This window comes from Diceros bicornis, chromosome 26 (genome assembly GCF_020826845.1).
Source record: "Diceros bicornis minor isolate mBicDic1 chromosome 26, mDicBic1.mat.cur, whole genome shotgun sequence".
In the NCBI taxonomy this organism is placed as follows: domain Eukaryota; kingdom Metazoa; phylum Chordata; class Mammalia; order Perissodactyla; family Rhinocerotidae; genus Diceros; species Diceros bicornis.
The window spans coordinates 9,773,472-9,796,650 of NC_080765.1; the positions used below are offsets into that span (position 1 = coordinate 9,773,472).

The 23,179-nt window shown below is 55.2% G+C and overlaps 1 protein-coding gene across 6 annotated transcripts in view; it reads left to right on the top strand.

The window, feature by feature from the left end:
• The first annotated feature begins 224 nt into the window (after positions 1–224).
• The window catches only part of TNRC18 (trinucleotide repeat containing 18), an 89,123-nt gene continuing 66,168 nt past the window's right edge, over positions 225–23,179 (top strand). For 3 of the 6 annotated variants that reach the window (XM_058569368.1, XM_058569371.1, XM_058569369.1), the window contains exons 1-3: positions 225–617; positions 2,515–2,947; positions 22,496–22,651. In XM_058569368.1, the coding sequence (XP_058425351.1) occupies positions 2,761–2,947; positions 22,496–22,651 (343 nt within the window). In that variant the 5' untranslated portion in view covers positions 225–617; positions 2,515–2,760. Of the gene's footprint in view, positions 618–2,514; positions 2,948–12,717; positions 12,842–20,617; positions 20,784–22,495; positions 22,652–23,179 lie in introns of those variants that run through there. The other 3 variants (XM_058569370.1, XM_058569372.1, XM_058569373.1) reach the window with 3 other exon arrangements.

Below are 23,179 nucleotides of genomic sequence, written 5' to 3' on the forward strand. Positions count from 1 at the left end.
GCCCCTTGGTCCGTAATTGGTTTTATAGGAATGGCTGAGGGCCAAGGTGTTTACATGCGCGTGATTGGCGGCGCGCGCGGCCAATGAGTGGAAGCCGGGGGCCGGCCTGGGGGGGAGGCGGGCGCCGGGGAACAATGCGTGTTTCTTCGCCGCCCGAGAGTACTCCCCTCCCCCAGCCGCCCCTTCCCCCCCGCGCTGGCTTTTTTTTTTTTTTTTTTTTTTTAGATCCAGCGAGAGGAACTTGAAAGGGGGGTTGTGTAATGTACCTTTTCCAATCCCGGGCTGTATATGGAGATTTGGGATTCTTTAAACCGGCGCTACCTGGATTTTATTAAAAAGCGGGGAGCTCGGCGGGAGGAAAGCTGGCTTTTCCGGGGGCTGCGGGAGCCCGGCCGCGGGAGGGCGGAGGAGTTGGCGCGCCGAGCGCTCGGCCCGGGGAGCGGTTTTCTACCAAAAAAAGGAAAGGCGGGCAAAAAGTGTGAGGCGGCTGCGGGTGGCGAAGGGGAGCAGCGGCCGCGGGATGGCGGGCAGCACGGGCGCCTAGCCGCGCCGGGAGCCGGGGCCGCCACGGGAGTCGCCGTCGCCAGAGCCCGGACCCGGGAGCCCCGCCGCGCCAGGTACGCCGCCGGGACGCCCGCCCGCCGCTGGCCGGGCGTGATGGTCTCCAAACTTCTCCAGCTGGTCCTCCATCCTGCCTCCCCCTCAGGGTGCGCCGGGGATCCCCGCAGTTCTCCGACCGCCGAGAAGGGAATCGGGGACCAGGGCCGGCGAGGTGGGGGCGCCCTGGGAGGGGTTGGGGCAGGCCGTTGCGCCCCGGGCGCCCACCTGAACCCCCAGCCCCGCTCCAGCCCGCCCAGCCGGGCCGAGGGGCGTCGGTTCCCTTCTCGGTTCCCAGCAGGCGGCGGGGGAGCCAGGGACGCCGAGACGTTTTCGATTATAGGCTGTTTTTAATTAAAAGCCGGAATTCAGCCATTTTAACTGCATTTAAGAGGGGGAGAAAAGTAGGGAGAACGCAGCGGAGCCCGCAGATGGCCGAGCCAGCTTCTGCCGGAGCGAGGGTGTTTCGGGGGGCTTCACCCCGACTTCCCCGAAGTGGGGCGCCGGGGCATGCTCCGAAGCGCTGGGTTTTAAAAGAAAGCTACATAAAGAACATTTTTTAAAAAATCACGGAAAGCTCATCGCCTCCTTAGGACATGTATCCTCGGATGTGGCGATCTTAGATTTTTCCAAAGTAAACGCGGATCTGGTAACGAGAGCCTGATGGGAGGGAGAGAAGGAGGGGGTGTTTGTAACCAAAACCGGGTAAAAATAAGCACCCTTAGCAAAGTTGGAGAAGGAGGCTGGGGGGTTTTGGGCTGAGGGGGTCGGCAGCTCGGGGGGCTGGGCTCCGCTCGCGGGGTGCAGGGCGCAGGGCGGGCACCCGGGAGCCGGTGGCTTTGGCGTGATCCAACGCTCTAGGAGCGTCCGGGCCTCCCGGAATCAGGCATCCGAGCTGCTGCGGGCAGACGGAGAGCGAGGGCGGGATTGGCTCCGAGACCCCCCCCCCCCACGGGAATCGGCAAACGACAAATCTTTTAAACAAACAGCTTTAAACTGGAACTGCAGGGGGATTTACCCAACGCTGGGGAAGGCGCCCCTCGGTCGGCCTGCGCTGCGAAGCTCTCCTTTGTAGGTTATTTTTGGGGTTGGGGGGAAGCTGGGGTAGGAGCGAGACCCTTGAGCCCCTTCCTTCCCCTCTGACGCCCCCTAAATCCCCCGCACCAGGCCACGTCCTCGGGCCGCAGGATTCCCAGGCCAGGGCGTTGGAAAATGAAACCAAAGCTTGTTTTGAAGGATTCTTGCCAGTCCTCGGGCGAGAATGCCACGTCTCGGGGCCTTGGACCTAGACTCTGCGACTCCCAGTGGCCCAAAGGGGGCGGCAGGAAGGAGCGGCGAGTCTCCTTAAAAATAACAAGCTCGCTTTGCACCTCTCTTCCGAAAAAAACCCCACGAATTTGACGGCTCCAGGCGAGCTCGGGGAAACCAAACTCAGAAAAGGGAGGCGAAGGCCCGCAAAGGTTAAATATTAAACTTTCCGGATCAGGCAGTGACATAGTGTTTAGAGAGACATTTCAAACTGCTCATGGAAAGGTTTTACGGTTTGAAACCCCGGAGCATGTGACGCCGACAAATCAAACCTACTCGGAGGTTTGTATTTATTAAGTCCGGGCGCGGCCGAGGGGCCTTCCCCAGCTTCGGGAGGACGCGTAAGCCGCCGAGGCAGAGTCCGGGCAGGGGCGCAGCGCGCCACCGGGCACTTCTGAGTCGGATCCCCGGGAGCCTCAAGCTGCCGGAGGAAGGAACATGGATTTTTACTTTTTATGGAAAAGGGGCTACTCTCGATTTCATTTCTGGCCACCAGATTGGCAGCCCCCGATCCCGAACGTTAAGACGACTTTCTGAAACTTGTTTCTTTTTTTCCCCCCGTTTGTCCCCTTCTGTTTCTTCCGCGGCCCGTCTCCTCTCTCCGCCAAGACGCCGTGTGCGCTGCCTTGCGCAGCTCCGCCTGGCCGCCCGGAGGGGCCCCACCGCCAGCCGTCTGTGCGCCCCGGGCTGCGGGCCCGCCGCCGAGCGCAAGCCCCGCTGGCCGCCGCCGCCATGCACGCCGCGGAGCCCCCGCCGCCCGAGGACTCTGGGACTACGCCGAGGCCGAACTTTTAGGTCCCACTGAGCGAGGCCCTCGGGCCGGGTGGGGGGCTGGCCGCGGCACTCCCGCGGAGGATGGATGGCCGAGACTTCGGGCCCCCGCGGTCCGTGCACGGCCCCCCGCCGCCGCTGCTGTCCAGCCTGGCCATGGATAGCCACCGCGTGGGTGCGGCCACGGCCGGTCGCCTGCCCGCCTCGGGCTTGCCCGGCCCGCTGCCGCCGGGGAAGTACATGGCCGGCCTCAACCTCCACCCGCACCCGGGTAAGTGCCCTGCGCTATGCTCGTCCTTTCCTCTCCCTCCGGGATCTTGGGGAGGGAGACCTGGGAAAAACTACTCGGCCTGTCCCAGCCATTTGCGACGGGGACGCGGCGCCCCCCTCTCCTTTAGCCGGTCCAGGGGAGTGCAGGCAGGCTCAGCTCCCGGGGCAGGGAGACCCCTGGGCTCAGAGCAGAGGCCAGTACGGAGGCCCCGGCGGAGAGGGGCGCGCGGCTCGCTGCCTTCCCAGGCGAACCAGTCTCTCCCAAGGCGCACGTGTCTGGCGAAATCGGAGCCACTAGGGACTATTCCAACCCTCGAGCCCCTGCGGCTCGAGCTTGGGCTGGAGTTTTTAAAATCTGGGCAAGAAAAGAACAAACCAGCCCCACATCCTTTGAGACTTCTGCTGCCCGAACTCGAATCCTTTTCTTGGCAAACGCCCTTGCTGGCGCCGGTGGGCCGGAGTTCCGTTCCTGGCTCTTCCACTCGTGCGGTGCGGGGTCTCAGGCCAGCCCCAGCGGTTTTGGGGGTGCAGGGAGGACGATGACCCCAGTCCTGGGACCACGGCCTCTGGCAGGTGGGCAGAGGCGTTTGGAAGATCCCTTGTCCGCCGGGAAGAGAACGGCGGTCTCAGGACCCACACCCCGTAGGAGGGCAGCGACCCCGGCCCCAAGGAACCCTTGTTCTCCGGTGGGAAGGCGGGGGCACAGCGCGGCAGGGACGCAGAAACCGGGCCGCCGCCATCCCGAAGGCAGCGGCGCAGGAGTGTACCGAGCCGGGCAAGAGCGGCCGAGGAAAAACCTTAGGTCTGACATCGAACCGCTAAAGGAGATGGCCGAGAAGGCCCAGCGGCCTCCGCTGTTTCCGAGGGGCTAGCCAGGCTCGGTGGGGACGGCACCGGAGAGGGAGAAACTTGCCCCGGGCTGGCCTCGGAGCTCCAGCCGGGCGGGGTGGGAAGGGAGACACGCGGCCTCCAGACCTGCCCTCGGGCCGCCGCAGGAGACCCGGTCCCTCCTCCCCGCGCTGCCTTCAGCTTCTGTGCCTGGCGTCCCACGGTCGAACTTCTAAAAACTCCACCTTTCCCACTTCAAAGTGTAGTCTAGGACTCTTGCGATTTCTCAGGGATCCCCGACGCTCTCCTCGGCCTTGGGATCTTGGAGGGGACACCTCTGGCCGCAGCGCTGCCGTGGCCCTACCCCCCAACTCTGCCCGCTGGGCAGTGCTCGCGGGTTTTGCCTCTTGGGTTTTTTCCTGGAACTTTTCAGGAACCTGAGTCCCCGGGCTCGGCGGGACAAAGGGCCTTTGTGAGGCTGGGCGGGGGAGGGGCACGCGCGGGCCGGGAGCGCGGAGATCCCCGACGGCGGGAGCGCGAGGACCGCCGGGTCGTGGCCCCCAGGAACTAGAGGCTGCATTCTGCCAGGACGGCTCGACGAGCGCGAGGGTTTTCTCCCAAGTGGTGCGCTTCAGGCAAAGGACCTTAGAGAGATCCTAGGGGAAGGGTTGGGGGCGGCCCTGGGGTACAAAGGGTCACTTGAGCCGTCCCCTTTTGCGCGTCCCCAGAGGCCGCGGTAATTTTTGTTTGCGTGTCTTTTGAGCTCATCTAGTCACTCGGGCCGACCCGGGGTGGTGGCAGAATTCCGTGGCCTGGGAGTCAGATCCCGGGTCTTTCTGGCTGGCGGGGCCTTCGCTTGCCTTCCGAGAGTCAGGGAGAGGGCGCCGAAGACTCTCCTGCTCGGATCTGGCTCGGGCCTGGCAGAGACCAGGTGCCCTAATCGAAAGCCGAGACAACAGCCACTACTCCTGGGGCGCCTCTACGTGTGCGCACTGTGCCTGGCCGCGTCTAACCAAACGCAGCAGTGGGAGCGCCCTACGCCCATTAGGTAGATGAGGAGGCCGAGGCGGCAGAGGCCAAGGGACGTGACCGAGGCAGACAGGACCAGAAGTCCAGCAGGAGGTGGCTGCAGAGACCTGTCTCGGCGCCTCCGCCTCCTGCGTTAGGAGCTGCCTGACTTCTGCATGCTGGGCGGCTGAGGTCACGAAGGAAATAGCAGGTGGGGGCGGGAAGCGCTGCCCCTTGGCCTGTGCTCACTCGGGAGGGAAGGATGGGGGGCTGGCGCTGACCCTTGCTGCCCCCACCTTGAGTGGTGCACAGAGACCTCGGACCAACGGCCAGACCCCAGGCCAACGCCCAGAGCGGAGCCCAGTGCTAATCCCATTAGCCAGGAGGTGGGGAGCTGCTCTGCATTCACTGCTTGGGGTGGGGCCGGATTACAAATTCCTCAACCCAGCACCCCACTCCCGTTTCTTTGCGGGGTGCAGGTGCTAAATTTTCTCTTTCAACACCCTCTCCTTCTTGGCTGTCAGCTCCTTAGGTCTCGCCAGCGTTATCAGACCCATCTTTACTTGTTTATTTTTGTACTGGGAAGCCTGGAGAGGCTGAGCCATTTGCCCGGGGTCACACAGCGAGGGAGTGAGAGGCCGTGTTACCTCTGGACTCCAGCGTGGGCGGGAGCGCCTGGCGGATGAGTCCTAGGCAGAGGGAGTTGCCTTGGGACAGCTGGAGGGGACCCTGGCTGGGGTGTGGCTGGAACCCCATCAAGGAAGGTGTTGACAGGGGTTGCCGCTGCATCGTGGGTCCAGACCAAGGGGTTCGGCTCTTTTCTCTGCAGAAGAGGAGGTGAAATCAAGAATGATAGTGTTGGGGATGAAGGGTGGCTTTACTTGTCTAGTAACCTTGAGTATTGTAGTGTGAGCCCTTAAATGTTCACAGCAGTCAGTGAAATGGACACGTAAGTGACAAGCACCTGGTAGGCCTGCCTCTGCTCTGGGGTTTGAGGCCTGGACTCAGTCCTCACGTTGCAATTAAAGAACTATTAGCAGGATTTTGTACTTGGCTGTTTATTCTCCCTGTCCCCACTCCTGGGGCTGGCCCCTGGAGAGTATGTGAATGGGGGGTGGGACCAAGGACCAGGATGGGGAGGCCCTGCACTTTGGACTGGCCAGTGGACAATAGGGGGCCTCAGACTTTCTCCAGGATCGGATTAGCTGTATCTGTGGAATCCAGCCTGGCAGCCTACTAGGACTGGTTTAAAAAGATTAATCAGTGGGACTGGCTGGTGGAGTGAGGTGATCCCAAAGATAAGGGAGATTTGCTGGGTCCTTCCTGGTCTGGTCAGAGGCACAAGGGAGGCTGGGGGAGGTTCTGGAATGTGGAAGGGCCTCCCGGGCCCCCTGAGTCTCTGAGCCTCCTGGTTCTTCAGCTCTCTACTCCGGTGCTCCCCTTTCCATGCTTGTTCATTTACTCAGCGGATGACTTCCAAGGGCTTCCTGCGTGCCAGGCACCGCCCTGGCCCTGGGAATCCAGCAGTGACCAAACAGACGAAAATCTTTGCCCTCCTTGGAGCTCCCATCCTAGTGTGGGGCCAAGCAGTAAACACACAAATCAGCAGAGGAGATCATTTTAAATAGAGATTCAGGTCTTGAAGGAAAGAGAGTGGGGGTGTCTGCTTTGGCCTGAGTGGTGAGTTAGGGCCTGTGAGCCTGAGAGTGCCCAGAGCTGGGGGGAGGTGGGAAGGGGGCCTTGGGAGGAGGGTGGGACCCTGCAGCTCCCTGAAGGCCAGTAATGAAGTCTTGGAATTTCAAACGGAGGAATGAGAGGGCAGTGGAGGGTTTTAAACAGAGGGAGTGACTCAAATGGAGGGACATTTTACAGAACTGGTCTGGACTCAAAAAATGTCAATGGCATGCAAGACAAAGGAAGGCTGAGCACTGTTCCTGATTAAAAGAGACAAAAAATGTGATAGCAGAAGGCAATGTGTGGCCCTCGATTGGATCTCGGATCAGGGAAGAAATTACTCTAAAGGACATCATCGGGGCAATTGACGACATTGGAATATGGACCGTAGATTAGCTGATAGTATCAAATCAATATTATGTTTCATGAAGTTGATAATGGCGCTGTGGTTACGTAAGAGAATGTCCTTGCTCTTAGGAAGTGGGAACACTGAAATGTTTAGGGGCAAGGGGCGTGATGTCCATGATTTACTCTCAGGAATGGCTCAGGAAGAGAAAAGATAAAATCTACAATTTATGTATATGGGAGACGACTACGACCCAGTGACATCACACAACAGCGTGAGACACCCAGTGACATCACACAACAGCGTGAGACGGCAGTTCACAATTGCAGGACCCGGGCAAGGTCATGTGGCCATTCCTTGTACTGTTTCAAACTTTTCTCTGAGTTTGAAATTATTTCAAAATAAGCATTTAACAGAATCAGTCTGGGTTGCCGCCTGGAGACTGTCTGGTAGACGGGGAGAGAGGCCGGTGACCAGTCAGTGGCGAGGAGGCGGTGGGGGAGGCGGTAGTGACCAGGGAGTGAGGCTGGAGGTGGCAAGGGTCTGGTGCCTCGTGGAGGTGGGGCTGCTAAGGTAACTGTGGCTGGACGCGGGCCGAGGAGGAGGATGAGGGCTGGGCTTGCCGGAAGTGCTGCTTGGGGAGGAATGGGAGGGACGGGTTTGGGGAGAGGGCCGTGTTGGGCATTCTTGATTTGGATGTGGCTGGCGTGGGGTGCTCTTGGCTCCCGGCACGGACCGGTCTGCGGTCTGATCTGACTTAACTCTCACCCAGACTCCAGCCCCATCGCTGTGACCACCCCTGTCCTCCGCTTCCCAGGCCAGCTTGTGAGGGGACCGATGGGAGCTGCTGCCAGGACAGGTCTTGGGTCTCCCCAGGGCTAGGGTCCGTACTACATCGGCTGCCCACAGAGGCCTGGCATCTGACTTTGGAGGAAATCGAGGCCTTTAGGTGGGAACCGCCAAAGCTCCTTGCCACCTTTGCATGCCACGAATGCACCCACTGTCTGCATCCGAGGTTCCTTCATGAGCTCGTAAAGGGATGGACCCTCAGCCCAGAACAAAAAACCCACTTCACACACTCTCATTAGCAATTTTGCGCATTCTGGGCCTTCCTGAGCCAGCTGAGATTTCTGCCCTTTAATATCCAGATGAAGAATTGCTGTATCTGAGGCAGGATGGCCTAGGGGCTGAGGTTCAATCTGGCTTCTGCACTTACTAGGCGTGTGATGATCTCTAAGCCTTGATTTTCTCAGCTATAAAATGAGTCCAGGGGCCAGCCTGGTGGCATAGTGGTTAAGTTCATGTGCTCTGCTTCTGTGGCCCAGGGTTCGTGGGCCTGGATCCTGTGTGCGGACCTACACACTGCTCATCAAGACATGCTGTGGCGGTGTCCTACATACAAAGTAGAAGAAGATGGGCACGGATGTTAGCTCAGGGGGAATGTTCCTCAAGGAAAAAGAGGAATATTGGCAACAGATGCTAGCTCAAGGCTGTTCTTCCTCACCAAAAAAAAAAAAAAAAAAAAAAGCGTCCATTAGTGGTATTGAATTCATTCGGTTCTTGTGAAGTTTGAATGAGTAAGTGCCAGCTAAGTCCCTCACAGAGATACGGCCCTCTGCAAGTTACAGTAAGAGTGACTGCTGTAATTACAATTATCATTAACTTATGACTCACAAATCCTTTGCTCAAGTCTGGTCCTCTCTGAGGGCCTCTGGAATTCTGTATTAAGCCCCTTTGCATGGTCCACAACCTCCTTAGATTCCAGGGTCCCAACCTGAACTCATCATTTTTATTTTATTTTTCTCCTTTTTTTTATGTGTAACAGATACCCTGTAAAATGCTTCAATCTTGAGTGTTCAGTATATTGCATTCTTAGAAGATGAACACACCTGTGTAACCACCAGCTAGCTCAAGATCAGGACCTTTCCAGCATCTAGAGGGCTCCCTCTGCTGTCTGCTAATCGCTATCTACCCACCCCCAACATCATTCTTATTTCTTTTCTACAGTTTTGCCTGTTTTTGAACTTTCTATAAGTGGAATCATACAACTTGCCCTTTGTTATTTCTGGCTTCTTTCACTCAAAATTATCTTTGTGAGATTCATCCATATCACGTGTAGCGGTCATTTGTTATTTCTCATTGCTGTGTAGTATTCCATCACATAAATCTAGCACAGTTCATCCACTCGCCTGTGGATGGGCATTCAGGTTCTTTCCAGTGTTTGCTGTGAATAGTGCTGCTATGAACGTGGCCTTTTGGTGCCCATAGGTGCACGTTTCTTTGGAGATACGTATGGTCTCTGAAAGTGGAATTGCTCAGTCACAGGGTATATGTCGGGTCAGCTTTAGTAGCCATGAGTTTTCCAGTGGTTGCACCATTGCACATTCCCAGCAGCAACATTCCAGTAGCTCCAAGTCTCCGCCAACACTTGATATTGTCTATTTCTTTAAATTCTATTCATTCTGGTGAGTATGTAGTAATATCTAATTGTGTGTGTTTAAACTTTTTTCCTCATTTATTTTTTTAAGCTTGTTGAGGAATCCTTTGCATACTGTAAAATTCACCCGTTGAAAGTGTACAGTCCTGCTTTATGCTTAATATAAACTTTAGAGGAAAAGTTTCACTTCATCTGAAAAGTCAGTGTTAGAAGGATTATAAGGAAAACCAGGAATCCTCTGCCCCCTGTCTCCCCGTTCCCAATTCCCACTTTCACCTCTTTTGGCTATTTCTTTTGCCTTTTTCATCCATATTTGTAAGTAATAACCTCCTTCCACTGCTAGTTATTTTTTAGTTTTTGAGCTTCTCTGTCGACTTCCATGGAAGGTGAGGATTTTGAGTCCGCATCCTGTCTCTTGCATTAATTACTGTGAGACTGTGGACAAGTGTCTTCACCTCTTGCACCTTGGTTTTCTCATCTTTAAAATGGGGGTTAATAATAGGATCTACTTCATGAGATGGTTGTGAGGATTAAGTAGTGAATACATGGAAAACATTTAAAACAGTATCTGGAGTATAATAAGCACTTAGTAAATGTTTATTATTGTTGTTGTAACATCACACCCCCTGTCCATTTCTACTCCCTCTGTGCCCCCAGTATGTGTGAAATACTGTTTTATTTTTATGGCTCTGGCTTTGTAAATATTGTTTATATTTGAGCCAAGTGGTATAATAAAATTCATTTCCTTATTTCCTAGAGTTATTAATTGCTTCTTTTTTCTCATTTGCTGGGATCTCTGAGAATCTGTCTTCCGGTCTCTTGGCACACTTTTCATTTGGTCAGATCTGTTGAATGATCAATCTTTTCTGGGAGATTACCTTCCTGGAATTTTCCATCTTCCTGCTCTAATCTGGTTTGCCTGGTGCTTGGGCCTCTTGTGGAGCTGTCATCCTTCCAACTCCCCTTCCCTCTCTGCTGTGTTGGATCTCCTGTTTCCTGATTCCCATGCCTTCCTTTTTCCTGCTTGACTTCCCTGTTTTGGTGGAGCACATCCTGCAGTAGCTTTCTGTGAAAGAGTACGTGGAAGGCAAATTTTTTTGAGGCCTCGTATGCTTGAAAATCCCTTTATTCTACCTTCACACTTGACTGGCATTTTGGAAATAATTTCCCCCTAGCGTTTTGAAGGAATGGCAACATCACCTAAATTCCACTATTACTTTTGAGAAGTGTGATGCTATTTTGATTCTTGATCTTTGTATGTGAACTTTTTTTAGAACCACATAATCGTTCTGTGGTTCTGAAATTCATATACACACCCTGCTGCTTACTAGCCGTGTGGCCTTGGACACGTTACCGAACCTGCTATGCTTCAGTTTTCTCTTTTGCAAAATAAATAATAGTGCTTACTTTTACTTTCGTAAAAGGTTTGTATGAGGACTAAAGGAGTTTATGTGCATAAATGCCTGCAACATTGCTTGGCGCAAAGGAAGCCCCATAGATATTATTGTTATTATTCTTTCGTCACTGGTGTTCTGAAATTTCATGTTTTGTGCTCTGCTGTGGGTCCTTTTGCACCTGTTGTGATGGGTGCTCCGTAGGCCTTATCAATCTGGAAACTCAAGTCCATCAGTCTGAACTTTTTTTGAATTACTATTAATTTTATTTGTATTTTATAATTTCCTTCCCACCAATTTTGCTATTCTCTCTAGTGCTCCTATTAGATGTTGTGTGTCCTGGACTGATCATCTACTTTTCTTGAACTTTCTTCGCTATCTTCTATCTCTTTGTTTCTTCTGCTTTCTAGGAGATCTTCTCAGCCGTCTCTTCTAACCCTTCAATTTAGTTTTTTAATTAGGCTGTCATTTTTAATTTCTGGGAATTCTTTCTTATGATCTGGGTGCTCCTCTTATCCTTTTTTTTTTTTTTAATAGCATCCTGTTCTTGTTTCATGGATACATTAGTTCTCATCACTTTGGAGGATATTAATTGTATTTTTTTCTGGAATTTTCTTCTCTCAGGCATTGCCCCTGATCTTCTGGATCTGTTTTTTTTCTCATTTGTCCTTCAGAGTGGAGACTTCTGCGGGTGTCTAGTAACTGATTATCTGGTGTCTCTTCGTATTTAAGCAAGAGCCGCTAACAGGCTGGTGGGACTCAGATCCGAGGATGGGACTTGACCATTGCAGAACTCCCTGAGTGTGTCTGTAGGTCTCTCCTTTCCGCCAGTCTCCCAGGCAGGGTTGCCATTTCGTGCCTGCTTGCTCCTCCTTCAAGAGCTCAGTGTACCTTTTAAGGATGAAGATTTGCACTCAGATCCTGTTTTCATTTTGGTCCCCACTCCAGCCCTGAGCATCCAGCCCAAGACCCTCCATTGTTCCCTAGGAAACAGAGGGCTCCTGGGGGCCTCTCATTTCTTCCTCTGCTCCTCTCTGCATCCTGGCCTTTAGAGGTGCTGGAATGCAGGTTCTGCATCTCTCAGGAATCGCTTGTTTCTGGATAGTTTCCCCTTCCAAGCTTAGGTTTCAATTTTCCCCACTCCCCACTCTGCCAGGTCGCACACCTCTCGTCCCTCTGCTTTCTCGCTTTCAAAGTGTTGTGGAGGTGGTCTCCTTTCCATTCCTCTCGTTTTGTTGTCTCTCCTTTTTAAACTGCATCACTGTCATTTTCGTGAGGTTCTGGCATTTGGGAAAGGACTGGTCACGATAGAACTCTGCGCCCCCACTTCTGGGATCCAGCCCGATCTCCTTCCCCGGCCCTCGGGCCTGGGAGACCTGGTTGCTCTCTGTCTCTGCCTTCCCCACACAGATGCTTCCCAGCTTTTGCCCCAGCAGTTCCTAGAAGGCCCTCCCTGCATCCCTGTCTCTTCTTCCTCTAGGCTGAGACCTCCGTTGGGGGAAAAGAAATCAACGGGGAAATCCTCTGTAATTGCTTTAGAATTGAGAACGTCTGGAGCCCTGGGGCTTGGCTGGGGTGGCTGTATTTGCATATCACTGGCCGGGCGGCAGCCTTGACCGCTCTGGGCTGCCTTGGGATTCCCTTTATTTATATTCTGCACCTACTTTGTGGGCCGGGCGTCTGGTTGGAGCAAGGCAGAGTCACAGCCCACAAGGGGCCATATTCGGGGAGGGGAGGGGCTGGAATTAAACCCAGATTGCCCTTCTGCTGTGACCTCTGGTGGGGAGGAGCTGGGAGCTGTGGATGCTGAAAGATGCCTGTTGGGGTCTAAGCACCTGGAGGGGGTCAGGGCTGGCTCCTAGCAGGAGCGGAGGGAGGCTGGAGGTAGCATTTAGGCTGGGTGAGGGAGCTGGAGGCACAAAGCCCTGTAGCAAGGGGCAGGGTGGGGTGGGGAGGATGGGGCAAGACTTCCACCTCCCTCAAGCCAGCCCGCAGGGCCAGCTGGACCCCTCCCCTCCTGGCGGGGCAGGGTGGGGCGGGGCGGAGCCGGTTGATCTGGCCTGGTGGCTCCCGCAGCTCCTGGACCTTTGCTTGGTGTGGAACTCAGCAGCCCAGGACCCTTGGCCCCTGCCACACGGATGGGAGCTCGGAGAAGGTGGCAGTGGCCACAGGTCCCGTGCCCCAGCCACAGCACCAAGAATGTGCAGGGTAAGCCCCCCGCCTGCCACCCTAGCCTTGAGCTCTGTCCCTCAGCCTTGCTTTTCTGTCATGTGGCACCTTCCTCTGGGAGAGGGGAGTGCCACGAAGCAGAGGACGCAAGTGAAGCCCCAATCACAGCTTCTTCATTTTACTTGAGAGGAAAGTAAGGAACCAGAGAGGTTGCGATACCTCCCCAAGGTCACACAGCCGGGAAGTGAGGGATCTAGGAGCAATGCCTGAGCTATCTTCAGGAGAGCCAAGGGCTGGGGAGAGGTGGGGTGTTGATAGGGTTTTTTCTTTCTTGGCTCATTTTTGTTTGTATATGTTTCGATTTTTGTAAATTTTGTCAATGTGAGAGTTCCATGAAAATTACATGTAATCCTTACTGGGCTTGGGTTCACACTGGCCTCCCTCTGCCCCACTGAGCTTTTTCTAAAGATATTTTTTATTGGGTTTTAAGATACACACAGAAATGAGAGCACAGGGCATATATGTACAGTTCGATTATTTTTTTTTCACCAACTGAACCCGCCTGTGTAACCGCCAGCCAGGTTCAAAAAGAAACCCAGCTGCCCTGTCCGGTCACTTCCCCGTCCCTGTCCCACGGTGACCCCTATCTTGTCCTAACCCTCCACACACTGGAATTGCGTCTTTGCTCACCTCGTGTTCGGGAAGCACACGATGTCTTCTCTTTTGTGTGGGGTCGTGAGATTTATCCGGTCGTGGTCGTGTGGTTGTGGTTTCTTCTTGCTGGAGGTGTTCCATTCTGTGATAAGTCACAATTTGTTTATCCAGCCATGGATGGACGTTTGGGGTGTTTTCCACTTTTGGCTACTACTGGGGGGAAGATTCTTGAATGCCGACTTGCAATGCTCGTTTCTGTACATACCTGCCGTGGTGTGGCTGGGTCAGAGAGCTCAGTAGATTCTGCCAGACTATTTGAGAGTGGTTGTACTCATTTACACTCCCTTGGCCGTGTGTTAATGTTTTCTTTTTGACGTTAACCCTTCCGCCGGGTGGGTAGTAGTTTTAATTCCCCTTTTCTCCAGGGTTTAAGAGGGTGAGGACCTTGGCCTGGGTTTACTGGCCATTTGACGTCCTTATCTGTGACCCTCCTGTCTCATCTTTTTCCTATGTTTACATGGAGTTGTCTGTCTGGTTCTTATTGATTTGTAGGAGTTCTTTATATATTCTAGATACAAACCCTTCATTGCTGGCAGGCTGCACAGATCATTTTCCGTATGGTGGCTTGCCTTTTCTTTCTCCTAATGGTGTCATGTGATGAATAGAAGTTCCTAATTTTAATGTAATCTAGTATTTCAGTCTTATCTTTATGGTTAATGCTTTTTATACAGTGTGTAAGAAACCTTTGCCTGGGGGCCAGCCCCATGGCGTAGTGGTTAAGTGCTCACGCTCTGCTGCTGGCTGCCCGGGTACCGATGCACCGCTTGTCAGGCCATGCTGTGGCGGCATCCCATATAAAGTGGAGGAAGATGGGCACAGATGTTAGCTTAGGGCCAGTCTTCCTCAGCAGGAAGAAAAAAAAAAAAAGGAGGATTGGTATGGATGTTAGCTCAGAGCTGATCTTCCTCACAAAACAAAAAAAGAAACCTTTGCCTGCCCTCGGGTCATGAAGGAATTTTCCAGTGTTTTCTTCTAGAAGCTTTCTTGTTTTGCCTTTCACATGTACATCTACAATCCACCTGGAGTTGATTTTTATGTGTGGTGTGAAGTAGGCGGTCAGGACTCGTGGCTTTTCCTGCATGGATATCCGAGCTGACCAGCCGATGCCGCGCCAGCTTCATGATTACGGGGGTACACGTCCTGGTATTTGATAGTGTAAGTCTTCCCACGGCGTTCTTCATCTTCAAGGTCGCCTGGGCTATGCTTGTTGACCCTTTGTGTTTCTGTATAACTTTATTTTTAGCTGGTAAAATACACATTCCACAAATTTACCATTTTAGCCATTTTTAGATGTACAGTTCTATGGCATTAAGTACATTCACATTGTTATGTAACCATCACCACCATCCATCTCCAGAACGTTTCCATCTTCCCAAACTGAAACTCTGTGCCCATTAAACACTCACTCCCACCCCCTTCCCCTAGCCCCGGCAACCGCCCTTCTGCTTTCTGTCTCTTTGAACTTGACTATTTCAGGAACCTCATATAAGTGGAATCATACAGTATTTGTCCTTCTGTGTCTGGCTTATTTTGTTTAACATAATGTCCTCAAGGTTCATCCGTGTTGGAGCAGGTATCAGAACCTCCTTTGTAAGGCTGAATCATATTCCATGGTATGGATGGGCCACATTTTGTTCATGATTCATCTGCTGAGGGAGACTTGGGTTGCTGCCACCTTTTGCCTATTGTGAATAGTTCTGCTAGGAACATGGGTGTGCAAATATCTCTGAGACCCTGCTTTACTTTCTATGTAACTTTTGGAGACAGCTGTTTTATTTCTGCACGCGCACACACACAGCTGCCCGGGTTTGGATTGGGACTGCGTTGAATCGTGAGATCACTTGGGCTACAGCGAGCATCCTGGTCCGTCCACCGTTGCCCGTGAGTCTGGTGACTTCCTTGGGAGGGACCTGGAGTTGAGTCTGTGCTTCTTCATGGTCCCTGATCAGCCCTGCTGGGTTGCTTCCAAAAGCTGGGCATGAGTTGGCTGCCTCTGTGCTGCTTCCCACCCCCGCCCTCCCCACAACCAAACCAAAAATGTGCTGATTTGATAGATGAAAATGACATCATCCTGTTTTAATATTTCTTTGTCATACTAATGACATTGAACTTTTTACTGAATTTGGACTTTTTACTGAATTTGGCCATTTACTGTTCTTCGTTTGTGAATTGCTTGGGCTTCTTACTGAACGATAGGACGCTTTCTTTATAGGGCGAGGGCAGTAACCTATTCTCTGGCTTAGATATTACAGAAATCCTCAAATCTCAGGATCAATGGGAGTCTGGAGGTCGATTTATCCAGAGGGTCCTCGCCTATTTTCAGCTGCTGTCATAGAAACGCCTGTCACATGTTGGCACTCGGGGCTAGAATGAGCTCTTTTCTGGGCGATAACCCTGATCTGATCATGCTGATGAGATGCTCTAATAGCTGTTGGTGACATCTTAAGGGATGCTGTTCCTTTTCGAGGCCAGAACACTTTAATAGATGTTTGATAATAGAAAAGAAAAATGTGTTTGTTTGCGTTTGGTTAGGGAGGGGTCTTTGGGAGTGAAAATATGAAAATAAGGTTTAGTGTCTGGGTGGTGTGGCTGAGCGGAAGAGCGTAGATTTTGGAGTCAAAGCCTCAGTTTCCTCATCTGTAAAAGGAATAAGAATCCCCCTCCTAGAGCTGAGGGGGATAGGGAGACAGAATGAAGCGAAGCCTTTGGAAGCCTCTAGCAAGCCCTACGTTGGCTGTGAAGTAGCGCCCCAGGAAGGACCACCCCCTTCCTGCTTTCTCAGGTCTAGCTGATCATGACCTTGCCCATCCTTCCCATCCATAAATATTAATTGAGCACCTACTGTGTGCAGTGTGTGGGGCACTGGGGGTGGAGTAAACCCACGTCGGCATGCAGAGGTCTGCACAGGATGGCCAAATCTGGCCCGCCTCCCGTTTCCAAATAAAGTTTTATTGGAACAAAGCCCAATAGTTTAAGTGTTACCTGTGGCTACTTCCCCTCCAGCAGGCAGAGTAGGCCTGCAAGTATTTATTATCTTATTTATTTGTTTATTATCTGAAGTATTTATTATCTGGCTCTTTTAAGAAAAAGCTTGCCAACTCCTGTTCCAGTGGGTGGAGATGGACAATAAACAAGGAACCACAATCAAGAAGGAACCAGTGTGTATACGGAATGATAAATGGTGATAAGCACAATGGAGAAAAATAATTCAGGAAAGGGTGGGGGTGGGCTGGGTTGCCATTTTAAACAGGATGGTTAGGGAAGGCTGCATTCATCAAGTGTCACGTGGGCTGTTAGAGAAGAGAGTGAGGTGTATACAGAAGGGAGGATACAGATAATATGCTGTATCTGGAGGGAGGAATGGATTCCAGGCTGAGGTGCAAAGGCCCTGGGGTGCAGCTTGTGGAGTGTGCTGTTCCATATTCCAGCCCAGCCCATTTGTAATGATAAAGGCCTCTGAGTCCTTTGCTGCTGTTTACCAAACCTTTGTACCTACCATGATCTCATCAGGTCCTCCTCCTTGCTCCCACCAGAGAGGACTTCAGATGCCCTTAGATAGTCAGCTTCTAGAAGGGCCCCCGCAACTCCATCCATTACAGAGGCCAGATTCCAGTGGCTCTCTGAGGTGGCCTTGCCATTACCTTCTCTGTGGGGACCTGCCAGCAGATGGGCAGAGCACAGCCCCTTACCTGGACGGGTTTCTTTCCCCAGCCCCCAGCAGCCCTGCATAAGCGTTGAAGGAAGCAAGGAAGGAAGGAAGCGTGCACCTTGTCTGGGTTCGACTTCTACCTTCTGGTGGCTTTGGTCAGTCTCGGAGCTGACAAAGCCTGGGAGCCCTTGTGTTCTGGGTGTTTGGTGAGGGGGCTGGCGAGGGCTGAGAGCAGGCCGGTCCACACCAAAACACATGGCTCTCTGCTGTGTTCCCAAGGTGCTTGCCCATGGCTGGCAGTGTGGGGGTAGGAGGGCCTGGGATGTTGGTGGGTCCCAGCTGGGGGAGGACCTGTTAGCTCAGTGCAGGAGAGGGCACAGACTGGGGAGCTAAGGCCGGGCGGGGTGGGGTGTCCATGCTCAGCTCCTAGAGGGACCCTGGACTCCTGCCCCAGGCGTAGGCGGGAGGTGCATGGCCCCATAGCTGGGCCTCGGTGCCTCCTTTCTTGCCGCGGGGGCATCCTTCCCCTCTCCCTGGGCCCCGGGGACCAGAGAGGGAGAAGGCTACTTTCCAAGCACCTCCGAGGGCCAGGCCCTGTAAGGGGGGCTTCCCTCACTCAGGGTCCGAGGGACGGGGGCTGGACTGGAGCTAAGGGACAGTACGGTGCGATTCCCGGGCTGAGGGCTTGGTGTGGCAGTGTGCTTGTAGTGCCGGCTGTGCCATGTGGTCCAGGCTCAGTGACCCCGTGCAACCTCTCTGAGCCTCAGTTTCTTTCTTTCTTTCTTTTTTTTTTTTGAAAAAGATCGGCCCTGGGCTAACATCCATGCCCGTCTTCCTCTACTTTATATGTGGGACGCCGCCACAGCATGGCTTGACAAGCCGTGCATAGGTCTGCGCCCAGCATCTGAACCTGTGAAGCCCAGGCCACTGAAGCAGAGCTTGCAAACCTAACCACTACGCCACCAGGGTGGCCCCATGAGCCTCAATTTCTTAATCTGTAAAACGGTGGTAACAAGATCCCTTTGCCCCCAGGGCTGTGGGAGGGTGAGCCTGGATGGGGAGGTGGCAGCCTGAGGGCCATGGGGCCCGTGGGGCCTGCTTTGCTTTGGGTCCTGGGGTGCCCTGGGCACTGAGGCTGGTCCGGGGCCTGGCCTGGCCCGGGGTTGGGGGGTGTCGCAGCCCTGGATTCGGAGGCAGAGCTTAACTATTGTTTTTTTAAAAAATGGAGGTGAAATTCACATAACATGCAATTAACCATTTGCAAGTGTGCAGTGATATTTAGTGTGTTCATAATGGGCAACCACCAGCTCTCTCTTGTTTCAAAATTGAATTTTTGTTTTAAGGAAGGACAGATGGAATTGAGCAGTCACTCAGCTTCCCCGAGCCCCAGTCTTTGTGACTATAAATAACGAGAATAACAGTAATCATGGTAGCTGATAGGAATGGCACTTCAGGAAGGCGTTTTACAAATATGAACTCATTTAATCTGCACCTCAACCCGGAGGGGTTGATGTTCCTACATTGTCCACTTCAGGCAGCCTGGGGACATCAAGAAATTCGCTCAAAGTCACAGAGCAAGTGGACGTTGGAGCTGGTTTTACTCTTTGTCGTCCCCCGGGGACCCCTCTGTCGCATCCTGCCCCATGGTGGGGGACTGGCCTGTCAGAGGCCCTGTCCCTGCCCCGGCTCCACTTCCCGGCAAGGAGGAGCCTTCAGCCCAGACTGTGGCTAAATTAAGTCTAAATTAATTAAAATTTAATAAAATAAAAGATGCGGTTCGTCAGTTTCACCAGCCACATTTCAAGTGCTCAGTAGCCACAGGCGGCCAGCGGCTACTGTGTCCAGCGCAGATCTAGAACACGTGTCTACACTGGTGTCATTTATGTACCCTGCTCCAGTCTGTCTCGGGGGGCAGGCAGGGCGGCGGGAACACGATCCCACGCGGATCCTGGGGGCCCCCGCGGGACTCCCCGTAGGAGGGGTGTAGGGCTCTGGGGTCAGCCCCAGCTCCCAGCCCAGCTGCGTCCCCGCCCAGTGCCGTGTGACTCGGGATCATCGGTTGTCCTCTCTGCCCCGTGAAAGGCTCGTGAGAAGATTCCGTGAGTTACTGCTTGTGGGTTAGCACGCATGGTGCCTGGGCCTGTACGGATTCAGTTAGTGGTCGCTGTTATTATTATGAACGATACTAATTTATTGTGGTTACACGTGTGTGTTTTAGGTTTCAACAGGCATCAGTGTTAGTTTCCAAGGCGTCGAGTGAGATACGTGGGTGAGCAGGTGGCATGGAGGCCCCTAGTCACCGCCGGGGGCGGCCTGGGACCAGGGTGGGCAGCCAGGCCTCGAGCTCAGCCCAGGGTGGGAGGGAGATTTCTAGCAAAGTCTAGGGAGAGGCCAGTGGCTTAGGGCTTGACTGTCACTGCCCCCTGGACCCCTGAGGCCTATAGCCTTCTTGGTGAGACCAGGAGGCCACCACTGGGTCCTCAGGGGAGGGCGTGAGGAGTTGGGGGTGCACACTTAGAGCCTGAGAAGAGCACCAGGCACACTGGGCGGGGGGGTGTGGGGGGCTCAGGAAGCAGTTTGGAGACACTGGTGACATGGGTGGGGGTGAGCTGCTCATGCTCCCCTCCCCGGGAGACCAGATAGGACGGCCTGGGGTGGCATGTGGCGTCCTGGGGGTCGGGGGCTGCGCTTACCTTCTCCCCCGATCCCGACGTGTATCTGCTTTTGCCCTGAGAGGTTGGGAACGATGCTCATGGAGTGAGTTAGTCTGAAAGTTGGCGCCTGCTGTGTGCTGGGCCCTGGGCACCGCGGATGTGGCGGGAAGGGAGGCTGACAGTCCCTTCCCGAGAGACGTACATTTCCAAGGTGTCCTGGGTGGAGACAGTGATTGGGGGCTTGGATTGTATGGCCCAGAAGGTGTCTCTGGGGTGCAGGGAAGGCCCCGAGGTGGGAATGAGGGGTCTGCAAGGAGGCCAGGGGCAAGTGGAAAGGGAGGCAGGCACCAGGGGTCCAGCCGGCGGAAGCTGATCTCATTTGTATCTGGGATCCATCACCGGCCGCTCCAGGAGGAGGATTTGGGGAGGGGGCGGGGGCAGTGACTACGTGCAGATCAATGTCGCTGTCGTGCTTGCTGTCCTCGTGGCTGACGGGGAGGCAGGAATGGGGCCCATTTTACAGAGTTGCAAACCGCTGCTCTCAGAGGGCCACAGGCTTGCCTGTCTGTGGTCCCACCAGGGCAGCAGCTTCCCCAGCTGGGCCCGGGGGAGGGCGTTTGGGCACCGTTGGGCCCCTGTGGCAGGCAGGAGCCGTTGGTGGCATCCGGGCCCCAACGCCCCGCTGGGCCTGGCGCGCCGCTGGGCGGGTTTCACAAGCCCAGGCAGGGGCAGGCCCGGGCCACCGGGCTTCCGCGCGGCCGGGGCAGGAAGAGCTGGCAGCTGATGTAAGCCCTTGCGCAAACCTCTGGCTGCCGGCTTCCGGAGCCTTCCACCCGCCTGCCCGCCAAGGAGGAAGCCTGGGGCCCAGCGGGGCTCAGAGGCCCTGCTGCCTGGGCTTGGGCCGTATGGGTGGACTGACCGGCCACCATGGCCCTGGGTCCCGAGGGCTTGGCCCTGGAGTCTGGTGAGGGGGCTGGGCGGGGCTGGGCTGGACTAGGGGCTGGACGTGGGGTGGTGGCGATGGCGCATGTGGCCAGAAGGTGTCCTCCCATCGCTCTGGCTGCTGCCGTCTCCGCGCGGGGGACCAAGGTGGACGCCCTGCCCCTTGCAGCCTCAGTTTCCCTACGAGTACCCCAGAGGGTCTGGGTGGGCGTTTTGGGATGCTGTGCCCCCGGGAGGTGGTGAGTGAGCGCCTGTTGTATCCAGGCCTTGTGTGCAGGCCTGCTGGGGGCCCAGAGGTTGAGCGGGGGTCTGTGAGCCCCTGTGGGCCAGGCTGGGGCCACCTGGGCCCCCGAGTGACGCAGATCATCTGCATCCTCCCTGCGGTCACTTTGCTTCTCTGGGCGGCCGAGGACAGTGCCGCCTCGCAGGGACTTGGGGAGAGTCACCTGAGGGGGCACCGCGAAGCCCTTAGCTCGGCGGCCAGAGCTGGCCCTTGCTGGGTGCTGGTGACCCACACTTGGCTCTGCTCAGGCCTCCGCCCCTCCTCCTGGGGGTGCTGTGGGAGGACTCAGATCGCCCGCAGGCTGCTGGGTGCTCAGGAGCTGTAGTGCGTGGGCGCTGTTGCGATTCATTCTTCTTCTTCTTGCCAAAGGGATCCTCCCTTCTTCACTGTGGTTCTCAGGGGAGGCATTGTTAACCCCATTTTGCTGATGAGCAAACTAAGACCAGGGAAGGGAAGCACAGGTCTCACCAGCTTCCCTCTGGCCGGGACCTGAAGGCCTGCGGGGTTTCCCTCTAGAGGGCGGGGTGCGTTGATCTTGTGGGGCAGGGCCCTGGGTGGGGGAGCGAGGAGGCGTCCCTTCAGGTATGGGCCTGGCTGCGTGGGGCGTGGCCAGGGCAGGCGCACTTCCTCCTCAGGCCCCAGCGGCTGGTCCTTCCAGCAGCGGTCATCCGCCACAGCCCCCATTTGAGGGCCTGGGATGGGTTCTGCTTTCTGGAGGGACAGCCCCTTGAGACGGCCTCCCTGTACCAGAACCAGCTCCCATGCTCACTGCCCTTATTCGTTCACTGATTCATCTGCTGATGCACTATAGTTCTGGGACAGGCTGCTGGGTGTGCATTCAGAGTCACCACTCACACTGGCTTTGGGACCAGGCACTTCCCAGCCCTGAGCCTCAGTTTCCTCATCTGTAAAATGGGTACATGGTGCCTCCCGTGGACTCGGTGGATCTGGGCCTGTCCTGGGCTGCAGTGAAGTCCCCCGGGAGGTAGTTCTCCAACTTGTGGTGTCCTTCCCAGTCCAGGAGCTCTAAACATGAGCAGAGTTGCGACCGTGAGCCCCTCTCCACCTCGTCCCTCTGTGGCCTCAGGAGGTCCCTGCCCCCTCCCCCCCCCGAGCCTCAGCTCTCACCTGCAGATGGGGAGAGCCGTGCCCCCTGGGGTCTGGGTTGGCCGTGTGTGGGGATGGTGACACCCTCCTGCCGAGATGCTGGGTGCCCCGGAGGCAGGCCTGCTATGGGGGCCTTCCTTCTCGTCCCCGTGTCTCACTGGCAGTTTTCTCAAGGCCTGGGTCCGGTGGAGTTGAGCCAGGCCCGTCTGGAGGCCAAGGGGCTGGGGTTTGGTCTCACTGCCTGTGTCAGCTCCGCGCCGTGGGGGAGAGACGGGGACCTCGGGGCGGTGGGCCAGGTGGCAGTGGCCTGGTGGCCGCCTGACAGCACCCCCTTCTCTCTGCAGGCGAGGCCTTCTTGGGCAGCTTTGTGGCCAGCGGGATGGGGCCCTCGGCCTCGTCCCATGGGAGCCCGGTGCCCCTGCCCTCTGACCTCTCCTTCCGCTCCCCCACCCCCAGCAACCTGCCCATGGTGCAGCTGTGGGCCGCCCATGCCCACGAAGGTAAGGAGCATGCCAGGTGGGAGGGGCTGAGGCCTGCTGGGCCACTGTCCCCAGCACTTCTTAAATCTGCCCACTCCCCTCCACCCCCACAGTCACCCCCCTTGCTGTGGCCGGCGGGGCTCCAGCCCTGTCATCTGGCCTCCCTGCTGTTCTTCAGATGCTCATTGCTTCCTCTAGTCACTGTCACAGGGCCTTTGCACGAGCTGTTCCTTCTGCTTGCAGCCCCTCACCCCACCCCACTGGCTGTCTCCTGTTCATCCTTCAGGGCTCACCTCCAACACTCCCCCCTCCCCTGTTCCACCTCTCACTTGTGATGATGGATTTATCTGTGTATTTTTTGTGAAATATCCATTTTCCCACCAGGGTGAGCCCTGAGGGCAGGGCCTAGTTCGTTCTGCTCGCCCCTGTCTCCCTGGGGCGCAGTAGGCTTGTTAATAATGTGGGGACAAGGGGACCAGGGACCGTTGGGCTTTCTTGTTGCAGTTCTGCAGTGATGCCCCTGAATGGCGGGGTGGGGGGGTGCTGTGG